Source organism: Rhinoraja longicauda, chromosome 13 (assembly GCF_053455715.1).
Source record: "Rhinoraja longicauda isolate Sanriku21f chromosome 13, sRhiLon1.1, whole genome shotgun sequence".
In the NCBI taxonomy this organism is placed as follows: domain Eukaryota; kingdom Metazoa; phylum Chordata; class Chondrichthyes; order Rajiformes; family Arhynchobatidae; genus Rhinoraja; species Rhinoraja longicauda.
This window is the reverse complement of record NC_135965.1, coordinates 19,109,867-19,127,998: the sequence shown is the minus strand read 5'-3', so window position 1 is coordinate 19,127,998 and position 18,132 is coordinate 19,109,867. Positions and strand designations below refer to the sequence as shown.

The 18,132-nt window shown below is 46.2% G+C and overlaps 1 protein-coding gene across 7 annotated transcripts in view; it reads right to left on the bottom strand.

Annotated features, from left to right (window-relative positions):
* The window catches only part of LOC144599502 (mediator of RNA polymerase II transcription subunit 12-like protein), a 395,150-nt gene that overhangs the window by 328,927 nt on the left and 48,091 nt on the right, over positions 1-18,132 (bottom strand). For all 7 annotated transcript variants that reach the window (XM_078410467.1, XM_078410473.1, XM_078410471.1 and 4 more), the window contains exon 6: positions 6,293-6,465. In XM_078410467.1, the coding sequence (XP_078266593.1) occupies positions 6,293-6,465 (173 nt within the window). The remainder of the gene's footprint in view (positions 1-6,292; positions 6,466-18,132) is intronic.

Here is an 18,132-nt window from a genome sequence, read left to right as displayed (position 1 = left end):
CTGGGTGCTCCAGTTTCCTCCCACACTCCAAAGACATACAGGTTTGTAGGGTAATTGGCTTTAGAATACATTGTAAAGTGTCCCCAGTGTGTAGGATAGTGCTAGTGCATGGGGATCGCTGGACGGCGCAGACACGATGGGCCAAAGGGCCTGTTTCCACAATGTATCTCTAAAAACTGGAATTACACACAATGGCGCCAGAAATGTTGATGTGGAGAAGATGATTCCACTAGTGGGAGAGTCCAGGTCCAGAAGGCGCAGCCTCAGAATAAAACAACGCACCTTTAGAAAGGAGACGAGGAAGGAATTTATTTATTCAGGGGGTAGTGAATCTGTTGAATTCATTGCCACAGACAGTTGTGGAGGCCAAATCATTGAATATTTTTAAGGTGGAGATTGACAGATTCTTGATTAGTGCAGGGGGGTCAGGGGTTATGGGGAGAAGGCAGGAGAATGGGGTTGAGAGGGAAAGATAGATCAGCCATGATTGAATGGCGGAGTAGACTTGATGGGACAAATGGCTTAAGTCTGCTCATCAAGTGGGAGGAAACGTGTGCACCCGGAGGAAACCCACGCGGTCACATGGAGAACGTACAAACTCTGCACAGACAGCACTCGTAGTCAGAATTTGGGTCTCTGACTCTGTAAGACAGCAACTCTACAGCTGCATCACTGTGCCGCCCTCTGATGCCTGCATTAGGGGGTAGTAATAGCGTCTCTTAAATGCTACTATTATACCTGTTTCCACCACAACCCTTGGCAACGCGTTCCAGGCACCCATCACCTTCTGTGTAAAAAACACCCTCTGAAAACCTGGAGAAAACCCACATGGTCACAGGGAGAACGTCCAAACTCTGCACAGGCAGCACCTGTAGTCAGGATCGAACCTGGATCTCCGGCCCTGTAAAGCAGCAACTCTCCCACAGCGCCACCCCAGGTGTTCAGCCATGAATTGACAGGAGAGTAATGGCCCAAACTACACGAAAGTTGTAATGTTAGTTGTAATGTCAATCAATATCTCGCTACGCTGTGGGGGTCAACAATGGACTATCAAGGTTCAGACCCCAATTCCATAAATGGTGGTGAAATGTATAATGGTTCAATGGTTTAATGGTTCAATGGTTTATGTCAGCTTAGCACACTTTAACAGCAGCAGCAACTCTGCACATTTCAGACCATTTATCAATAAATACAACAGGATTTGAACAGAAAATAAGAAAATATTCTGCAGGTCAGGTAGCATCTGTGGAAAATGAAGCAGGATTAATGTTTCAAGGAAAGAAAACTTTTTTTTTTTAAAGAGATTGAGTGCTGATGTAACTCAGCGGGTCAGGCAGCATCTCTGGAGAACATGGATAGGTGACTTTTTGGGTTGAGATCCTCCTTCAGACTCCTCCTTCCAGTTTGAAGAAGGGTGCTGACCCAAAATGTCACATCTCCACGTTCTCCAGAAATGTTGCCTGCTCTGCTGAGATACCTTAGACGTACAATTATTCTGCTAACCAAAACACAAATTGCTGGAGGGAATAGACAATGTTTCGGGATGGGAACCTTCTTCAGATGTGGTCAGTCTGAAGGTTGCTCAGACCTGAAACACCGCCTATCCATTCCTTCCACAGATGCTACCTGACCCGTTGAGTTCTTCCAGCACTTTGTGTTTTGCACATGATTCCAGCATCTGCAGTTCTTTGCATCTCCATTTTCTAACCAATCTGGCAAGACTCATTGTGCAAAGAGTTAGTTCCCTAATTTTCACTTCACTGAGCAACATTACTGACCAAGCTCCACAGACGAATTAAGTCATGTTTAATTCTGGGATGATCATATTGGTGCCTTAAATGAATCACAGCCAAAGGCTACTGAGAGGGGGTGTGATGAAAGAACGTTTGCTGCCTGCTTGCTGGCTCAAAGACAAATTTAGACATTTTATTTCTGCAAGTGTGAACAATGATGGATGATGATTGTAATCCATGAACCCTGAAAACTTTAAAATGTATGTATGTTCGATCAGTTACTATATAATATAGGTCCGCCATCGATTTTCCGGTAACTGGTGGTGCTTCCTTTAATCCGGACAAAATTACGATAGCGCACTTGAAATCCCCCAGGGAAGTCCCTCGGAAAACGTGGCACCTAGGCCGGGTGAGGCAGCTGAACTTGGCCTCAACGGGACTTCGGCGCCGATCGGTGGGTCGAATTTACCCACTGCGGCCGGGGCTCTGGAACTCTGGCTCAGCCGTAGCCGGCAGATCCGTTCCCATAGACAACCTCCGCAGCCAACTTTGCGGGCGGCAGCTCTGCCCCACCAAAACCCTTCACATCTTTTGGTCCAGCAAAATGGATAATACGGCAAGGCTCTGGAACCACGGGTGCCGAAAAATCGGTGGTGGGCCTGCATTAGAAAACCAACCCATTAGGCCAGGCGGTATGAATGTTAAATTCTCTAATTTCAGGTAACTTCTATGAACAATCTCACTGCTCTCCCACCATCCCCCACCCCCCTCCACCTCCCCTCACTTTCTTCAGGTCGGAACCCTTCTTCAGACAGGAAGTATAGTGGGGGGAGGGGGGGGGAAGGGGGAACTGGAGGTAGGAAAAGACCTGAACAAATCAGGGCCTGCAACAGATGGCCAAGAAAGGATGGAGCCCATAACTGCATACGTTGCTTTACAAAATAAAAAAGACACAAAATGCTGGAGTAGGATCAGGCAGCATCTCTGGATAACATGAATAGGCGACTTTTTGGGTCAGCAATCTTATTCAGGCTGGAACGATGAGTCTGAAGAGGGGTCTCAACCTAAATTGTCGCATATCCATGTTCTCCAGAGATGATGCCTGACCCGTTGAGTTACTCCAGCACTTTATTTCTCCTGGTGCTCCGGTTTCCTCCTACATTCTAAAGACGTGCAGGTTTGTTGGTTAATTGGTCTCTGTAAATTGTAAATTATCCCTAGAGTGTAGGTTAGAGCTAGTGTACGGGGTGATCATTGATCAGTACGGACACGGTGGGCAGAAAGGCCTCTCTCCGCGCTGTATCTCTAAAGTCTATGGTCCAAACACGCAGCGTACAAAAGGCATCGCCCTTCAAACAGCTGGGAGCTCTCTCCTCAAGCACTGAGCTTATCGTTGCAAATCTATCGAATGAGTCACCCTGTCAACATCACGGCAACTCAGCAAAGCACTGCTCAGACAAATGCGTTTTGGCAAAAACTAAACCTCAACGAAAAAAGAGAAACAGCTAGGGTGTTAATAATAAGTCCTTGTTAACGGTTTGAAAAGGGGAACTGAAGCCAAAATGACTTTAAGTCCCATTTGCTCGACAGCTGTGAGTTTCCAACCGATTTGCAATGCGTGTCATTTTACGCTACACAGGAGTTTCAACATGAGGTATCAAGACCAGCTTCTTCCCCGCTGTTATCAGACTCAAACAGATCTCTGATAAGCTAAGGATGTCATCGAGTCATACATCCTGGAAACAGGCCCTTTGGCCCAACTTGCCCACACTGACCAACATGCCCCATCTACACTAGTCCCACCTGCCTACCTTTGGCCTGTAGCCCTCTAAACTTGTCCTATCCATGTACCTGCCAATTTTTTTTTAAACGTTGTGATAGTACCTGCTCATCTTCCCCCTCCAACAGCTTGTTCCATACACCCACTATTCCATTCCACACTCTATCTAAAGTCTAAAGTAAAGAATAGATTTACTGCATTTGAGGAGATGCTAACAAGGACGATTCAAGAGGACAGTATGCTGTCTATGTAGTTTAGTTTAGATACAATGCGGAAACAGGCACTTCGGCCCACTGAGTCGGTGCCGACCAGCGCACACAAACACTATCCTACACACACTAGGGCCAATTTACAATTATACCAAGCCAATTAGCCAACAAACCTGTATGTCTTTGGAGTGTGGAAGGAAACCCGAGCTCCCAGAGAAAACCCACGCAGGTCATAGGGAGAACGTACAAACTCCGTACAGACAGCACCCGTAATCAGGATCGAACCCTGGTCTCTGGCGCTGTAAGGCAGCAACTCTACCGCTGCTCCACAGTGCCTCCCAGTAGTCTATGCAAATTTTAACAAAGCTTTTGACAAGGTCCCGGAGACTAAGCTGGTCAAATAAAGGCAGCGCCCACAGAATCCATGTGGAGGGAATGTTCAGGCAATGTTTCGGATCGGGACCTTTCTTCAGACTCCACAGTGGGCGGAGATAGAACTGAAGAAAGGTCTGAAGAAGATTCCAGATCCAAAACGTCGCCTATTTATGTCCTCCAGAGATGCTGCCTGACCCGTTGAGTTTCCCCAGCACTGTGTTTAATACAAATTATAAGCCATCTCACTCACAGGGCTCTCATTAAAGGGCTGGAGTGTTGAATTAGGATGGGTAGTAACCAGCACAGCCTCGACAGGCTGAATGGCTTCTTTACACATGAGAAATTTTCTGCGATTCCCCTACCTTCTCTCTGCAAGCACTCTGTCAGAGCCGACTAGGTTGCCATGGTTTGATCACAGATTCGTGACAATACAGAAGATAAAAGACAGGAGGTGAATAAAATCATATTTGCATTTAAAATTACTTTGGATTGACACGCAAGACGCCCGCGCAAAGGGGCATGCGCTTTTTTACTCTCCATTTTAACCACTCCATTCCCTCCTAAAATCTCAGTTACACGGCGAGAATCTTTCCCCAGTGACACCTACAATGTGTGTTCATCACCTTTGTGTGCCATTGCAAAGTTAACCAGTTTAATTAAATTCCATACACAGGAAAAAACATTAAACAGCCAAATCTATACAACCATGTGTACTCTGAAAGTAAAAAAAATAAAGTCACAAAGTGCTGGAGTAACTCAGCGGGTCAGGCAGCATCTCCGGAGAACATGGATAGGTGACATTTCGGGTCGGGACCCTTCTGCAGATCTATGTCCTCCAGAGATGCTGCCTGATCTTTAGATTTTTTCTTCAGATATAGCGTGGAAACAGGCCCTTCGGCCCACCAAGTTCATGCTGACCAATGATCACCCGTACCCTATCCTACCCACTGGGGATAATTTACAGCAGCCAATGAACCTACAGACTTGTATATTTTTGGGATGTGGTAGGAAACCGAAGCTTCCGGAGGAAACCCACGAGATCACAGGGAGACTGTACAAACTCTGTACAGACAGCACCCATAGTCAGGATCGAACCCGGGTCTCCATTGCTCTAGTTTCCGTAAAATTACCCCCAAGAGTGCAGAGAGTGGATGAGGAAGTGTGTTAACATGAAACTAGTGTGAATGGGTGACCGACGGTCGGCATGGACTCGGTTGGCTGAAGGGCCTGTTTCCAGGCTGTATCTCTATCTCTAAACTAAGAAGCAACACTGCCCAAGATTCAGAGGGATAAATTCAAAGTGTAGAAACAGCGGATGTTAATTTATTCCAAAGATAGACACAAAGTGCTGGAGTAACTCAGCGGGTCAGACAGCATCTCTCAAGAAAAAGGATAGATGATGATTCGGGACGGAACCATACTTCAGACTGAAAGTAGGGGTGGGAGAGAGTGGGGGGAAAAGAGTTGGAGGCAATAAATGACTAGGACAAATAAGGGCCGGTAACAAATGTCCTCAGGCAGGGTAGTGCCCTGGTAGCTCAATTGTTGGCGCGGGAAGGTGTGATCTCAAGAGGTATAAAATGGGGTGAACTGTGGAGCTCGTTAAACGACTAGGGTAGATTAAGGGGCAAGGGTGGATGGGAGGGGAGTGTTCGTAGAAGTTACTTAAAATTTGAGAATTCAACCTTCATATAGCTGGGTTGTACCCTACTCAAGCAAAATATGATCAAATCAAAGTACTTGCCTTTGAATATTTTTACTTCATTTCAAACTTAGTTTAGATAAGTTTAGTTTAGTTTAGTTTAATTTAGAGATACAGTGCTGACCAGCGATCACCTCGTACACTAGCACTATTCTACACACTACGAACAATTTACCATTTTACCAAAGACAATTTATCATTTTACCGAAGCCAATTAACCAACAAACCTATTCGTCTTTGGAGTGTGGGAGGAAACCGGAGCACCCGGAGAAAACCCACGTGGTCACGGGGAGAACCGTACAGAGCCTGCAGTCAATCTGCAGTCAGGATCGAACCTGGGTCTCTGGCACTGTAAGGCAGCAACTCTACCACTGCGTCACCTTGGCACCCATTTAATGGCAAGCGTTTATGGAAGGGAGGGATGAAATATAGACAAGAGAACAGTACCGCCTCCAGAAACACACATCCAACCAAACACACCAACACAACCTACCTGGAATGTGTAAAAGGCCAGTTTCTCATTGTACTCCCACTGTTTAATTGCTTGTTCCACCTCAGCAGGCACCGCTGCTGTTGCAGCTGGAATTTGGCCTCCAGAACCGTGATAATATTCAGCTATTTTGGCCAGTTGCTCACGGAGGTACCTCGTCAAAATCTGCGTCCATTCTGTAAAGGAGGGAGAAGAGGAACAAAATCAATGGCGGCAGGAGAAATTTCCCAGCATAATGGGAGGTGTGTCATTTTATAGAACATGGAACAGGACAGTGCGGCACAGGTTCTTGTCCTACGGCAAGTTGATGTTCCCCCATATTTCTTTTTGGTTGTGGCATGAATTTAGGCGCATTGACTGCTTTCCTGGGGTACTTAAAGAACATAGAACAATGCAACTCAGGAACGGGCCCTTTGGCCCACAATGTTTGTGCAAAATTACTTTGAATAAACCGGCGGCACATTCGCACAGCTGGTAGAGATTGCCTTACAGCTCCTAAATTAACTGATATTAAAAGCACAAATGAAATAATGGGGAAAATAGAACAATGAGTCACACAGCCATAGAACAGCAGAGTCAAAGTCGTAGAGTCACATTGCGGGGAAACAGGCCCTTCAGCCAAATCTGCCCACACTCACCAGCATGTCCCATCTATACTACTCCCACCTGCCTGCGTTTGGTCCAAATCCCACTAAACCTGTCCTATCCATGTGCCTGCATACGTGCATCTTAACGTTGTTATAGTCCCTGCCTCGACCACCTCTGCTCATTCCATACACCCATCACCCATTGTGTGAAACAGTTACCCCTCTCATTCCTATAAAATCTTTTCCCCTTCTCCTTAAACCTATGCCGTCTGGTTCCCGATTCCCCTACTCTGGGCAAGAATGAAACCCAGATTAAGAAGTTACACTGCTGCCTTGCAATTATCTGTATAACACAAGGTGTACGATATAATATAGACATGAGGAACTGCAGACACAAGGTGCTGAAGTAACTGCAGTTTTGGGTCAGGACTCTTCTTCAGACTTAGTTACTTCAGTTGTGTTACTCCAGCTCTTCGTGTCTATCGTTGGTAAAAATCAGCGGTCTCCAAACTGTGGCCCGTGGGCCACTTCTGGCCCGCCACGAGAATATATCCGGCCCGCAGCAAGCACGTTCCGTGCTGCGGGTTCTGTGGTAGCTTGGAAACTTTTTTTTTAGCAGCCTATATGAATGGTGGTTTATTGTCACGTGTGCACTGCACAGTGGAATTATTTTAGCGCCGATCACACGTGCACAAGTCACCACCATATTTTAGCGCCGTTTACAAAAAGTCCAAAGTCGGGTCAAAGTCGGTTTTTCCTACAGCCCGCAAAAATGTGCCAAATATATAATGTGGCCTTCATGCTGAAAAGTTTGGAGACCCCTGGTATAAATCAATAGTTGCAGTTCTTTGTTTCTAGACAAGTCAAGTCAAGTTTATTTGTCACATACACATACAAGATGTGCAGTGAAATGAAAGTGGCAATGCCTGCGGATTGTACAAAAAAATTACAATGACAGCATAAAAATTTTAATTAATACAGAAAAAAATTTAGTCCCTGGAGATATAATAGTTAACAGTCCCGATGGCCTGTGGGAAGAAACTCCGTCTCATCCTCTCTGTTTTCACAGCGTGACAGCGGAGGCATTTGCCTGACCGTAGCAGCTGGGACAGTCCGTTGCTGGGGTGGTATCGTATAATGTCGTCAGTTTGGAATGAAAGCTGCAGTAAGCAGTTTTCAGCAGTTTTATTCAGTAAGATCAAGACTATTCCTTTTACTTCACATCCAATTTCCCCATCAATGACACGGTATTCATTCCCTTTGTCAGAGTGGCTTTGTAATGGTCTGTGGAAGGTAGTCCTCGCATCCGAAGGTTTAACAGCACCATGTGCTTCGATCTTCTACATTAATGAGCCTACATTGTTTACATTGAACAAGGCACTGAATCTCCTCAATAGCAAATGCAAACGTACAAGGCAGATGCCTTGAGAAATTTCACGTCACATTGTGAAGAAATTCTCGTCAAGATGCAGATAAAACCAATCAAGCTGAAGAAGGGAGCAGGAGTCCGTATACATTACAAAGATGTATTTATTGAGATGATGAATACCTGGAATAATGTAGAAATGGGGATACTGGTTTAGAAAGAAAAGACACGATGTGTTGGAGTAACTCAGCGGGTTAGGCAGCACCTCTGGAGAACATGGAAAGGTGACGTTTCAGGTCTGTACCCTTCTTCAGGATGATTGTAAGGGGGAGTGGGCGGGGGGGGGTGGGTGGGTAGAGAAAGAAAGCTGGAGGAGAGGACAGGTAGGACAAAACATGGTAGGTAATAGTTCTGCAGACTGAAAAATTGTACCAGATATGGCCTTGCAGTTTTGGCACACTGGCCTTCATTTTGGCACACTGGCCATCATCAGTCAGGGAGTTGGGAGGTCATGTTGCAGTTGTATAAGATGTTAGTGAGGCCACATTTAAACTATTACTAGACCTAGTGGACCCGTTGGGCCCAAACCTGCATTGGTGCAGCACCCTCTCCTCCCCCACTCACCCCTCCCCTCCTCAGCCCCCCCTCCCTCCTCCCCCTCTCTCCCCCTCCCTCCTCCCCTCCCTCCCCTCTCCCTCCCCCTCCCCTCCCTCCTCCCTCCCCCTCCCCTCCCCCCCCCTTTGCTCTCAACTCCAAATTCATCCTGCAACATCTGCTCGGCGGTCGGTGGGGCCCACCCGAAGGCTTGTTGGTCGACGGGACGAGGAACCCACCCGAAGTCCCGCTGGTCGACGGGACCGAGAATCCATCCGGGGCTCATCGGTCAATGTGACCAGGGGGGGAGGTGGAGACATCAGACACAAGGAGCAAGAGCCGGTAGGAGGGTGAACTGGGGTAATGCCTCCAGCACTGCAAGGTCGGCTGCAGGAAGCACCCCCGGGACATAAAGATGGCCAGGAGAGGAGAGAATAGGGATGTCGGTTCACGGGATCTGCTCCAGCACATCGACCTTTGGACATTGAATAAGGCGCCCAAAATGGCGGCGCCTGCATGTATAATATATGGAAAAATAAGAATTTTGCTGTGCAGTTCCATACGTGACAAATAAAGCACCATTGAACCATTGAAAGGAAGCAAATGTGTGGAAAAGGAATACAAGGAGGCAGTCAAAACTCTTGCACTAACTTAGTACTGGCATCTCCCCTGATTTCCATTTCTGATACTCTTCCAAATGGTGAAACTTCACTGACATAATTGAGTCGCTTCAGATAAATTCAACATATTAAAAATTTTGACGAGCTTTCCAAGTCAATTTTGTTTTTTAAAATTACACAGAGATTACCAATTTCGTCTGCGACGTTAATAAATCAACCAATGCGTAAAAGACAGCTCAGAACTAAGACCTAAGTATAGGTACCCGCTGGGGAAAGGTAGGTGATTTTGCAAAATGCTTTTGGTTTATCGGGCTGAGTCGATGGGACTCTCAACCAATCAAAAAGTCATCAAATTATCTATAGCTCTGGTCCAGTTCAAACTAACTCGTGTTTGAAAGAATTGGTTTTTGCAGCTGCACATTGAAATTTGCCATTTTTTCCCCAAAATAAAATAAATAATTAATGGATCAGTGGCCAATGACAACAATCTTGACATCAAAATATAAATAGCAATTTTCAAGATGAAAATTTAAATAAGCAATTGGACACAAAGAGATCCCTATGCGATCTCCTGGTTGCTAAACATTTGGGTGCAGAGGAGGTTTATCAGAATGCTGCCTGGATTAGAGGGTTTCAACTACAGGGAGAGGTCGCATTGGACTTGGATTGTTTTCTTCGGAACGTCGGAGGTACAGGGGAGACATGACAGAACGATACATAAAATTATAAGAAGCATAGATAGGGTAGACAGGGTGGAAATGTCCAACACTGGGGGGCATAGCTATAAGGTGAGAGGGGGAAAGTTTAATGGAGATGGAGCTCCGGCAGCGGCAGCGGCAGCGGCAGCGGCAGCGGCAGCGGCAGCGGCAGCGGCAGCGGCAGCGGCAGCGGCAGCGGCAGCGGCAGCGGCAGCGTCTTCGCCCGCCCCTAATCGCGGGGCTTGGGTCGGCCCGCCGCGGACCATTCACCGTCCGGCGCGGCCTGAAATAGGCCACGGGATTTTCTCTGCTTGGCGGGGGCTTCAATGTCGGGAGCCACGACCGCCTCGACGTGGCAACTTCAACAGCCTGACCGCGGGAGAAGACGGCAAGGGAAGAGAAAATACATTCTGGCCTTCCATCACAGTGAGGAGGTGACTGGAGGAGACTCACTGTGACGGATGTTTCTTTTTGTTTGGTGTTGGTTTATGATTGTGTGTGTTATTGCTTATTTTTATTGCTCTTATTCGTTGGACTGTGGGTAATCTTTCATTTCACTGCACATTTATGTGTATGTGACAAATAAATTGACTATTGACTATTGGGACAATTCATTTTGCAGCGGGTGGTGGGGGCTTGGAACGCACTGCCAGGTGGTGGAGGCAGATACGATAGCGGTGTTTAAGAGGCTTTTAGATATGCACATGGAAGTGCAGGAAATAGAGGGATGTCGATCATGTGCAGGCAGATGAGATCAGTCTGACTTGGCATCATGTTCAGCACAAACATTATGGGCCAAAGGGCTGGTTCCTGGACTGTGCTGTTCCATGTTCATCTCCAATAACTCAAAGCGCAGTTTTGTAAAGGAAACTTGTGCACAAATAGTAAAGGTCAATTAAATATCGATGGGGCAGGTGTCTGGTAAAACAGATGTACCCGACATGGTGAATGCACATTTGGTAAACAGACTTGCAAAGTAAGAATGCTCTTGTAGAAAGGTCATGTTTTGGATGAACAGAATATCATTTCAGTGTTTTAAAAGGGAGCTTCAGTGATAGGAATGAAGTTGCAGAATTCTTTATCAGAGTAAAGTTGTCCAAATCTAGGATTCCTGTGTATTTCATCCATTCTCAGAATACCTACAGTACATTTCAGGGCAAACTGCTCTACATACAAATAAAACCCACGAAATCAGACAGATACCAATAAAAAGAAATAGATAAACTCCAAAGGAATTCCCCTGCTCTATATCACTGTCACACATCTGCTCTGTTGGTGATTTACAAAAAGAAAAAACAAGATATTTATAGATTGTTCGCAAGGATGTCTAAAATGAGGGGCTTGAAACCTTTGGGGAGGGCCAGGAATGATCACCATGTTGCATTGGGAAAGAGGTTCGCTAAATGCGTTAAATCATTTGAGATACATCACAAGGAAAGATTAGCTGTTCCACAAAGTATTCTCTGGAGAACACGGATAGATGACGTTTCAGGTCAGGACCCTTCTTCAGACTGAAGGAAGGTCTCGACCCAAATCGTCACCTAACCAGAGATGCTGCCTGGCCCACTGAGTTACTCCAGCACTTTGTGTCTTTTTGTGTATTAACCATTGTCTCTGCACCTTAGCTTTCACACATCTGCATTCATTGACCTTAGGACAGTCCAAGGGTTTGAAGCGTTTTCTGAAGTGCTGTCTCTCTTTCAACATGAAACAACACTAAAGTGGTGTAATTAGCAAACTCTAGCAATATAGTAATGAACAGATAATGTCTTTATTTAAAAGTGTCAGGCTGTTCATGGTATAAATACTGGCCAGTGATAGAGCTGCTACCTCACAGCACCAAAACCCAGGTTCAATCCTGACTACGGGTGCGGTCTGTCTGTACATTCTTCCTGTGACCATGTGGGTTTTCTCTGGGTGCTCCGGATTCCTCCCACATCCCAAAGACGTGCAGGTTTGTAGGATAATTGGCCTCTGTAAATTGCTCCTTGTGCGTAGGGAGTAAATGTGAAAGTGGAATAACACCATACTAGTATGAACAGTGATCGATGGTCGGCACGGACTCGGTGGGCTGAAGGGACTGTTTCCACGCTGTATTTCTAAACTAAACTAAACTAATCTTTTCAGTTTCAGAAACATAAATGGATCATAACCACAGGTTATCTGAAGTTCAGGATCTGAAAAACCACAAAAGTTATTTTTGTTTATTTTTTTTCCACCATAGTCTATCCAGTTCCTATTCCTTTTTGGTTTAGCTTGGAGGTCAGATCACTAGCATATACTTCACTACACTTGCCACAGTTATGCTGCACTTCTCGATGTTTCAGGGCTATCTCATAAACCTCTCTCATTCTTATGAACAACAGCTCTAATATTATTTAGCTTGTTATCCATCATACAATTAAGTAGCAAACGGCACAAATTAAATGGATTTCTTTCACAGTGAGGATTCACATCAGGTCTGTGATCGCTCTGTAATTAAAATAGAAAATGGTGCTAATACTCAACAGGTCAGGCAGCATCTACGGAGAGGGAAGGAGAACTAACATTTCAAGTCAGATAAACCCAAAAAGCTGGAGTAACTCAATGGGTCAGCCAGCGTCTCTGGAGAAAAGGAATTGGTGACATTTCAGGTCAAGACCATTCTTCAGACTGAGAGTCAGGGGAAAGAGAAACAAGAGATATAGACTGTGATATGGAAAGAAATAGGCGGTGATATAGAGAAAAATGGACGATGACACCTATTCGTTTTCACCAGAGATGCTGCCTGACCAACTGAGTTACTCCAGCTTTTTATGTCTATCTTCGGTTTAAACCAGCATCTGTAGTTCCTTCCTACACATCTGGACATTACCAGTCAACGGCTATTTATCAGAATTGGGAGGATTTAGAAGGTAAAACACGTTTTAAGTTGTGAGAAAGGAAATGGAGCATACAGAACAAAAGATGGTCTATGGAGCCATAAGATACTGCAGATGCAGGAATCTTGAGCAAAACACAAAGTGCTGGAAATGCCAGGTGATAGTTGACCACATAGCAATGGGTCTGGAGTCCGAACGTCTCCAGGCAAGCTGAGATGGAATCTGAAAGGCCTAGATATGGTGGATGTGGAGAGGATGTTTCCACGAGCAGGAGAGTCTAGGACCAGAGGCCATAGCCTCAGAATAAAATGATGTACGCTGAGAAAGATGATGAGGAATTTCTTTAATCAGAGGGTGTGGAATTCATTGCCACTGAAGGCTGTGGAAGCCGTCAATGGATATCTTTAAGGCGCAGATTGACAGATTCTTGATTAGTACGGGTGTCAGGGGCTATGAGGAGAAGGCAGGAGAATGGGGTTGAGAGGGAAAGATAGATCAGCCATGATTGAATGGCGGAGTAGACTTGCTGGGCTGAATGGCCTAATTCTGCTCCGATAACGTATGAATTCATGGAGTCACATTTAGTTTAGAGATACGGCATGGAAACAGGCCCGATGGCCCACCGAGTCCACGCCGACCATCAATCACCCATTCATGCTAGTTCTATGTTATCCCACTTTCTCATCTACTTCCTACACACCAGACCCAATTTTACAAAGGCCGATTAACCTACAAACCTGCATGTCTCAGGGATGGGGGAAGGAAACCGAAGCACCCTGGAGGAAACTCAAGTGGGTCACGTGTAAAACCCACGCAGACAGCACCAGAGATCTGGTTTGAACGCAGGTTTAGGTTAGAAATACAAAGCAGAAGCAAGCCCACTGAGTCTGCTCTGTCAAGTAACACTATACCTACACACTAGGGAAAATTTACCAAAGGCAATTAACCTACAAACCTGTACATCTTTGGAATGTGGGAGGAAACCAGAGTACCCAGAGAAAACCCACGCAGTTACGGGGAAAATGTACAAACTCATTACACAGGTCTCTTATGCTGTGGGGTAGCTCGACCAGCTGCATCACGATACCTGTGCTGATTGTGTTTCGCTTGAATTGCGCTACCCTTGAATTCTGTAGCTTGTAAACGCAGGTGATTGTTGTCCAGGTAGCATTGGGTCTGAAATCATATTTAAGCCAGACTGCACAAGGATGGTGGATTGCCTTCCCCAAATGGCATGGGCTGTCAAGACAATCCATTTGGAATAGACAGGGTAGATGCAGAGATAACCACACTTGCATTTATGTAGCACCGTGTTAGCACTTTAGATGAGTTTGAACTCAAGTTATTTAAATTACCATGGGCCTTATTTTACTGCTCCTTAACTAGTAGTTGATGAATAACAGTAAATCATTTTTAACAGTGATTTCCAAGAGGATTTAGTTTTGGTCACCATGTTATAGGAAAGGTGTCGGCTAGAAAGGGTGCAGAGAAGATTTATGAGGATGTTGCCAGAACTTGAGGGCCTGAGCTATTGGAAGAGGTTGAGCAGGCTAGGACTTTATGCATTGGAGCGCAGAGAATGAAGGGTGATCTCACAGAGGTGTACAAAATCATGAGGGGAATAGATTGGGTAAACGTACAGAGTCTTTTACCCATAGGGGAATCAAGAACCAGAGTACATAGATTTAAGGTGAGAGGGGAGCAGCCTGGAACTCTCCTGGAAGGAGCGCCGCTCCAGGAGACCGTGCGTGCGGAACGGGCACGGCCTGCAGCGGCACGGAGCGGTAGAGCAGTGTTGGAGGACAAATTTGTTTGGCCATGCCAACCCTGCAAAGCCACCAGGACAACTAACCTTATGGCCAGCTGCATTTAGAAACATAGAAACATAGATGTAGGAGTAGGCCATTCGGCCCTTCGAGCCTACACCGCCATTGAAAATGATCGTGGCTGAAAGCAACTTGGGCTTTGTAAATGGTGCCAAAGCCTGTCACAGTGGACTGTTCCTGAACACTTTGTATTTAATCTGGGATTGCGTTTATGTTTAGTAATAATTTGCTGAACTATATGCAAAAAAGAATTTCACTGTACCTCAGCACATGTGACAACAAAGAATCATTGAGCCATTGAATAACATACGATTCCTTCTTTCCGATCTTGTCCAAACACTTTCTCCGAGATCATTAACTGGGTTAAAACCACAGTAAGCCTTTGATCGCATTAACCAAATTATATAACCTTTAAAGAGATCCTTGTATTTAATGTTCTGATTCTGCTTCATCTAGAGGCCAGCTGCCTCGACCATTTACTCTGGGGTGGCAAACACAAAGGACTAAGCTGCTGTTAAGCTTCATTTTAGGCCTGACCATCAAAAAAATGTTTAAAATTTGCATGCGCCATTATCAAAACAAAATCATATCTTCAAAGGAAGATTATTCCATAAAGTGACAGAGATTCTCATGACGACACAAAGAACTGCAGATGCTGGAAATGTGCGTAGAACACAGAGTGCTGGAGTAACTCAGCGAGTCAGGCAGTGTCACTGGAGGACATGGATAGGCAATGCTTTGGGTTGGGACCCTTCTTTAGATGGATGCCATTGTCTCATAGCCAACACTTTACAATTGGTTTCATCACGAGGTCTAAGGCAACTGCAGGATATAAATCAGAGGGAAAGTTGGGTGGAGTACTGGTAGATGGAATTTAATCCCAACAAGCGATGCATTTTGGGAAGTCAACTAGGAGCAGGACAGGTTTTGTAAATGGGAGAGCAATAAGGAATGTGGATGAACAGAAAGATTGTGGGGGTTCAGGCCCTTAGCTCCCTGAAAATGGCAACAAGGGGTCAAAATTAACCTCACTCAACACGTACATTTTCCCACCCATAACCGTGGGCACATTCTGGACCTTGTCTGCTCCACTCGACTAAATCTACATCACCTCTCTGGCTCCGACCCCACCCTCTCTGATCACTTAGCCATCACCATGTCTGTCAACATTTCCACCCCAGCTCCAAAGCAAAAACGCAAAATAAACTTCCGCAAGCTGAACTCTGTTTCACCTACCTCGCTCTCATCCTCCCTCTCTGAAATAATGTCCGCCTCTCCCTTCGTTGACCTCCACAGCCCCTCTGACCTCACTGACTACTACAACCGCACTCTCTCCTCCTGCCTCGACCAGCTTGCACCTATAAAAACCAAAACAGTTTCCTTCACCCACTGTGCTCCCTGGTTTACCCCTGAACTCCGCGTGATGAAAACTCATGCCCGCCAACTTGAAAGACTCCGCAACAAAACAGGTCTCACAATTCACTCCCAAGCCTACAAAGACCACATACAGCACTATAAAGATGCCCTCTCCCATGCCCACTCCACCTACTACTCTCAAATAATTCACTCTGGCTCCGGAAACCCAAAAACACTCTTCTCTACAATAAACAAACTCCTCAGCCCCCTGGACACCATCTCCCAATCATTCACAGTTGACAAATGCACCACTTTCCTTTCATTCTTCCAAAGCAAAATAGACAACATCTACAGCACCTTAACCACCAACGCACCTGCTCCCCCTCAAACCACCTGCCCCCCCTTATCCTGTCAGCCCCTGCCTCAGTTCTCCCCAATCTCCACCACCGACCTCTCTGACCTCTTCACAGGAATAAAAACTGCCACCTGCTCTCTGGACCCCATCCCCTCCAGCTTTGTCAAGGCCTGCCTTCCTGCTCTCTCTCCACTTATCACTGCAACAATAAACTCCTCCCTGTCCACTGGCATCGTCCCGCCATCCCTCAAAATCGCTGCTGTCACCCCCATTCTGAAAAAACCTGGTCTAAACCCTGACACCCCAAACAACTTCAGACCAATCTCCAACCTACCCTTTCTGTCCAAAGTTTTGGAACGTGCTGTAGCTTCCCAACTCAAATACCACCTCTCTACCAATAACCTGTATGAAACTTTCCAATCCGGATTCCGCTCAAACCACTGTACTGAAACTGCACTCCTCAAAATCACAAACGACATTCTCCTCTCCTCCGACGCTGGCAACCTCAACATCCTCATCCTACTTGACCTCAGCGCCGCCTTTGACACCATAAATCACTCCATTCTCCTCACCCGACTTGAAACCTCCCTTAACATCACCGGCACAGCCCTATCCTGGTTCAAATCTTACCTCTCTGACAGACACCAGTTCATCTCCATTAACAACTGTAAATCCCCCACCGCTCCCCTCCCCCAAGGTGTCCCCCAAGGCTCAGTCCTTGGCCCCCTCCTCTTCATCCTCTACCTGTTCCCCCTTGGTCAATTAATCCGCCGTCATGGTCTCAACTTCCACTGCTTCGCTGATGATATCCAGCTCCTCATCTCCACCAAGTCAATCTCCTCCACCACACACTCTACACTGACAAACTGCATTACTGAAATAAAATCTTGGCTTCAATCAAACTTCCTCAAACTCAATTGCAACAAATCTGAAATCATCATCATTGGTCCAAAAATGCTCACCAAATCCACCCAAAACTTCATCCTCAACATTGATGGTCTCCCAGTATCCACCTCACCTCACATCCGGAATCTTGGAATCATCCTTGATCAAACCCTCTCCTTCGACAAACACATCACAAAGACAGCCTTCTTCCACCTCAAAAACATTGCCCGTCTCCGTCCATCCCTCTCCTCCACAGCTGCAGAAACCCTCATCCACGCCTTCATCACCTCCCGTCTGGACTACTGCAACAGCCTCCTCTATGGCGCACCCTCAAAAATCATCAATAAACTTCAATACATTCAAAACTCCGCTGCCCGTCTACTCACACACACCTCGATCCGTGACCATATCACCCCCGTCCTTTATAAACTCCACTGGCTCCCCATCCCCCAGAGAATCCAGTACAAAATCCTCCTCATAACCTACAAAGCCCTCCATAACCTGGCCCCATCCTACCTGACCGACCTCCTCCACAGGCACACTCCCACCTGCACCCTCCGCTCTGCCGCTGCCAATCTCCTATCCCCCCACATCCGGACTAAACTCAGATCCTGGGGGGACAGGGCTTTCTCCATCGCTGCTCCCACCCTATGGAACTCACTACCCCAAACCGTTAGAGACTCCCCCACACTCAC